This window comes from Salvelinus sp. IW2-2015, linkage group LG4p, assembly GCF_002910315.2.
Source record: "Salvelinus sp. IW2-2015 linkage group LG4p, ASM291031v2, whole genome shotgun sequence".
NCBI lineage: Eukaryota > Metazoa > Chordata > Actinopteri > Salmoniformes > Salmonidae > Salvelinus > Salvelinus sp. IW2-2015.
The window spans coordinates 21,332,796-21,338,795 of record NC_036841.1 but is presented as its reverse complement, the minus strand read 5'-3'; the positions used below and the strand labels follow the sequence as shown (position 1 = coordinate 21,338,795).

The window sequence follows — 6,000 nt, the reverse complement described above, 5'->3', positions numbered from 1 at the left end:
GATTGACTGACCTTCATGTCTTAAAGTAATGATGGACTGTTGTTTCTTTTTGCTTATTTGAACTCTTCTTGATACAATATGGACTTGGTATTTTACCAAATAGGGCTATGTTCTATATACCACCCTTACCTTGTCACAACACAACGGATTGGCTCAAACGCAATAAGAAGAAAATAAATTGGACTTAACTTTTAACAAGGCACACCTGTTAATTGAAATGCATTCCAAATGACTACCAAATGCCAAGAGTGTATAAAGCTGTTATCAAGGCAAAGTGTGGCTAAATATACAATTTATTTTGATTTGTTTAACCCTTTTTGCTTACTACATGATTCCATATGTGTTATTTCATAGTTTTGATGTCTTTACTATTATTCTACAATGTAGAAAATAGTAAAATAAAGAAAAACCATGGAATTAGTAGGTGTGTCCAAACTTTTGACTGGTGCTGTATAAATATATAAAAAGTGATTTTTGTGTATGTTTATATGAAATTACCTACAGTAGTTAAGAGGGGAATATCTTCTTTCTAATGATGTTAACTTTATTTCTCAACTCCTAATATTGACCTCATTACACTCACTGGAGTCTCTGACATAGGCTTTGAAAAAGCATCCGCGAGTACGGGTCTTGGAAATAATGAAAAACTATCGACCAAATCTATTCACTTTAAAATGTTAATTACTTCTCCCTGACATTATCATTCACTTGGTGATAAGACAAGACGTGAAAAAAAAGACTCCTGTTCTAGGCTGATTTACACAGTGAATTGCTTCGTCAATTGCATTGACCTGTACTAGCCACATGGTGGCGACAGTGAAGTGTTTTTGCTCGTGGTGATGTGCATGACTGCAATTGTCGATTTTAAAGGTGGTATGGGATGGATGTGATAGATGTGGCCTTCTCTGTTTAATGGCATACAATAAATGCTTTATCATTCAGAATATTTCACAGCTGTTTAAAATCCATGCAAATAATCAAGGCTTTCAATGGACATCACATTAAAAAAATGATAGCCTGATGAGCCCTGCGTTGCTTGACCGACTGACATGATACATCGATAAATGAGTATGACAGTATAGGATAGGAAAGTGTTTATCTCCTTTCTCTCTCTCTCTCTCGCTCTCTCTCTCTCACACACACATGCACGCTTTGTCATTTTGTACGACTCAATTGTACGTAGGCTGATGGGGTACACTGAATACATTACTGTAAATAACCCAGTTATCATAAACACACACTTGACATCCTCTATGATAACAAGAGGACAAAGGTCTCTCCTCCCATCCATGTACCTCTCAAGTTGAGAAGAAATCACAACATACTTTTCTGAAGCTCTTACATAACACCCCAGCAAGCCCAGTAGTCATCCGATATTGTTAGCACCGGTACTGGGACTTGGGTCGATGTGTGTTGTCAATATACAGTATATAAGAAACATCAGAGAAACCAATAAAGTATTTCCTGTTACAATCTCTTCTCCACAGGAAATGTATTTTCTCATCAAATAATTTTGTATAACACTGAAATTATAAAAATGAATGAAATTGGGTTAAAGTTTGGATAAAATTGCTAGTAATGATGATTAAGTATTGATTGAAACAGGGCGACACATTAACTAGATTTCTTATAGTGATGGAGATAAAAGGAAAAATATAAAAATGATGGATTTCATGATGTTGTAACTTTGCCTAGTAGCTAAAGATCAGTATCTGTCACGTTCGTCATACGAAGGAGACCAAGGTGCAGCGTGATTATAATACATCTTCCTTTTAATAAAGAAAGAACACTTAAACAAACTAACAAAATAACAAAATGACCGTGAAGCTAATAATAACGAGTGCAGACATGCAACATCACATAGACAAAAGCACACATACCACCCTCGTCACACCCTGACCTAACCAAAATAATAAAGAAAACAAAGATAACTAAGGTCAGGGCGTGACAGTATCCTACTTTCTGGCAGAAAATGGACCAACAGAAGTAAATATGTTCAGAAGTAAAAACTTTTATTTTGTCAAATTTCTTTCCTATACAAAAGCCCTTTTTCAAAAGTTAGTACTTAATACATGGCAGGAATTACAATAATAATAAAATGGTTAACTGCAAAATTACATTTATATATTTAATATCCAAAATACATTGCATATACGAAGTAGCACAGCTCCCCTTTCATTGAACATTACTGTTTATGAGAGGTGGATGTAAAGGGTACATTTTAGATTATTACCTTCATGCTACATCTAACAAATTCCCTTTAATTCACACATCTAAAGCAATGGAGCTTAATAGAGATGCTTGCTGTGAATATAAGGGGTGTCTGTGCTCTTTTGCATAATATACCTGGCCAATTTAAAGGCACAGACAAAAGCTGGCAATTTCTGGGTGGTTGGCTTAATGATATGAGACATTACAAGTATTGTTGGCCTATTTTAGAATTGAAAGCAACCATAATCATGGTATATACAGAATAACAGATTGACTATAAGTATAGGATTATGATTCAAGCAGGCATTTGTGGTTTTTTGGTAATAACTAGCTAGAACAAATCTTGTGTTCACTCCAAGGCACTGAGGACATTACAAATTGAATTTCATAAAATAAAATAAAAATCATGTAAAAATGGACTGCCCAAATGTACAGATATAAAACGTTTAAAAATGTTGAACATACTATATATCAGTAACGGACTTAACAATGTTTGCATTTTTGACCGAGGTCAACTCGTATTAATTCTCTTGACTTTTTAAAACTGTGTCACATATGAAAATAACTCTGCATAATTTATACAGTAAGTTGCTTTAATGCCTAGTTGACCAATGTTTACAAAATAATAGAAAATAGGTCTGACGAACGCACAGCATTCGCGAATCTGAGGATTTCTCTGTTTTCATCCTTTCTTACTTTATTGGTTTTGTTCTTTATTTAGTAAACCATTTATTTTCAAGAAGTAGTGAAACAAGTCCACATTCAGCTGTTTAAATACAATTATTTCTTTCATACAACAAACTTTAAACATCTGAAAATGCACGTTTTGAAATGGCAGTGCAGTATGAATGCACAGAGACACTTGACTGGCCTGGACAGACAAACAACTGTGATTGTCAAATTGAGGATATGTTCCATGGACCAGAGGGCATTCACATTAATAATGACTTGGTCCAACAAAACATCTGGAAATGGAACGAACTAACGGCTGAAGAGGACAAACAGCATAGTTCCTATAACAACAGCCAACCGGTGTGTGGCCCCCTGAAAACATAGCTACAGCGCTTCACTTCCAACTCTGGTCTCCAACTCGCCTACTTCCAGTTTGGAGGATAAGTTAAGTGTGAATCAATGGCGTATTCCAGTTGCCAACATTTCATTTTCATTCAGTGCTGAGAAGTCCATTTCTTTGAAGCCCTACCTACAGCCCTACCTACACCGGATGCAGACGGACGGACTGATAACAGAACATGAGACAGACGAACATGATGTTGATCTGAGACCCCATACAGGCCTGGAACGAGGAACAAGGCAGGAGCTTTACCATATGAGGGTAATGTAGATAGAGACGCATAGAGAATGGGTCCATGTCTGTGATCAGGCACAAAGTAGGTATGAGAGCCTCTATGGTCTCTCGATAAGGCTGTGTCTGTGTGGGTAACGTGTCTAGATTTTGGGGGCACTCTGAACTGGCCCATGGGTGCTGCTTTCAAGGGACACATGGCACAAAAAACACAGACGAACTGAAAAACTGAAAAAAACATGGAAACAGACTCTTGTCTTGTAAATAAGTAGTACTCCATTTGGATCATCCAGTTTTTTTTTATCCTTCAAACATTCCTTCAGTTAGCTTTCTTCAGTTAGCTTTCTTCAGTTAGCTTTCTTCAGTTAGCTTTCTTCATTTTGCCAGTTAAGAGCAGACTTTGGGTCCAGGCGGAGAATCCCCCTTTCTCTCGGTCTTAGTTGGTTTGGTTTCATTGTGGTTTCAGATCAGCACTGGTGGGTTTGGTTGGGGGGAGAGAAGGTTGGGGAAGACGTCACGGGGCAGTGGGGTTTAGTAGTAACTGCCTAGGTGGGAAGGCACGTGGGAGTTGGGGTGGCGGGGGACGCTGTGGTTGGGGTAGATGCCCCCTGTAGGGGAGCTCCAGTACGGAGCAGTGGGTCCAAAGAAGTTAGAAGAGGTGACGGGCATGGAGGGGGGATGTGGGGACACGAAGTTGACCTTCTGCTGGTGGGCATGGTAGGAGGGCACGTATGCCAGGTCCGAGGGGTACTTGTACATGGAGGACTCGGTGGGGTGGGGCTGAAGGGCCTGAGCGATACCATGGAAGTCAAACTTGTAGGCGTAGCGCTTGCCGTGCACCTTGGTCATGATGTTCTTGTCGTAGTAGTAGCGCAGGGCGCGGCTCAGCTTGTCGTAGTTCATGTTGGGCTTGCTCTTCCTCTCGCCCCAGCGCCGCGCCACCTCGTCCGGGTCAGTCATCTTGAACTCTCCATTGGTGCCCTCCCAGGTGATGCAGCCGGCATTGGTGCTGTCTGACAGGAGCTCCAGCAGGAACTGCCACAGCTGGATCTGTCCTGAACCTGACCAGGAAACACACACACATATGTCAAATCAACAGCTGTTCTATCCCTGAACACCTAACAGCCGATTGATCAAACACCCATAACTCATTATGTACAGTCGTGGCCAAAAGTTTTGAGAATGACACAAATATACATTTTCACAAAGTTTGCTGCTTCAGTGTCTTTAGATATTTTTGTCAGATGTTACTATGGAATACTGAAGCATAATAACAAGCATTTCATTAGTGTCAAAGGCTTTTATTGACAATTACATGAAGTTGATGCAAAGAGTCAATATTTGCAGTGTTGACCCTTCTTTTTCAAGACCTCTGCAATCCACCCTGGCAGGCTGTCAATTAACTTCTGGGCCACATCCTGACTGATGGCAGCCCATTCTTGCATAATCCATGCTTGGAGTTTGTCAGAATTTGTGGGTTTTTGTTTGTCCACCCGCCTCTTGAGGATTGACCACAAGTTCTCAATGGGATTAAGGTCTGGGGAGTGTCCTGGCCATAGACCCAAAATATAGATTTTTTGTTCCCCGAGCCACTTAGTTATCACTTTTGCCTTATGGCAAGGTGCTTCATCATGCTGGAAAAGGCATTGTTSGTCACCAAACTGTTCCTGGATGGTTGGGAGAAGTTGCTCTCGGGGGATGTGTTGGTACCATTCTTCATTCATGGCTGTGTTCTTAGGCAAAATTGTGAGTGAGCCCACTCCCTTGGTTGAAAAGCAACCCCACACATGAATGGTCTCAGGATGCTTTACTGTTGGCATGACACAGGACTGATGGTAGCGCTCACCTTGTCTTCTCCGGGCCAAGCTTTTTTCCAGATGCCCAAACAATCGGAAAGGGGAGTCATCTGATAAAATGACTTTACCCCAGTCCTCAGCAGTCCAATCCCTGTACCCTTTGCAGAATATCAGTCTGTCCCTGATGTTTTCCTGGAGAGAAGTGTCTTCTTTGCTGCCCTTCTTGACACCAGGCCATCCTCCAAAAGTCTTCGCCTCACTGTGCGTGCAGATGCACTCACACCTGCCTGCTGCCATTCCTGAGCAAGCTCTGTACTGGTGGTCACCCGATCCCGCAGCTGAATCAACTTTAGGAGACGGTCCTGGCGCATGCTGGACTTTCTTGGGCGCCCTAAAGCCTTCTTCACAACAATTGAACCGCTCTCCTTGAAGTTCTTGATGATCCGATAAATGGTTGATTTAGGTGCAATCTTAATGGCAGCAATATCCTTGCCTGTGAAGCCCTTTTTGTGCAAAGCAATGATGACGGCACGTGTTTCCTTGTAGGTAACCATGGCTGACAGAGGAAGAACAATGATTCCAAGCACCAACCTCCTTTTGAAGCTTCCAGTCTGTTATTCGAACTCAATCAGCATGACAGAGGGATCTCCAGCCTTGTCCTCATCAACACTCACACCTGTGTTAATGAGA

The 6,000-nt window shown here is 41.0% G+C and overlaps 1 protein-coding gene across 13 annotated transcripts in view; it reads right to left on the bottom strand.

The window, feature by feature from the left end:
- Positions 1-1,991: 1,991 nt before the first annotated feature.
- Positions 1,992-6,000, bottom strand: part of LOC111960691 (Friend leukemia integration 1 transcription factor) — a 124,089-nt gene continuing 120,080 nt past the window's right edge. For all 13 annotated transcript variants that reach the window (XM_023982855.1, XM_023982845.1, XM_023982844.1 and 10 more), the window contains one exon: positions 1,992-4,575. In XM_023982855.1, coding sequence (XP_023838623.1) covers positions 4,046-4,575 — 530 coding nt within the window. In that variant the 3' untranslated portion in view covers positions 1,992-4,045. The remainder of the gene's footprint in view (positions 4,576-6,000) is intronic.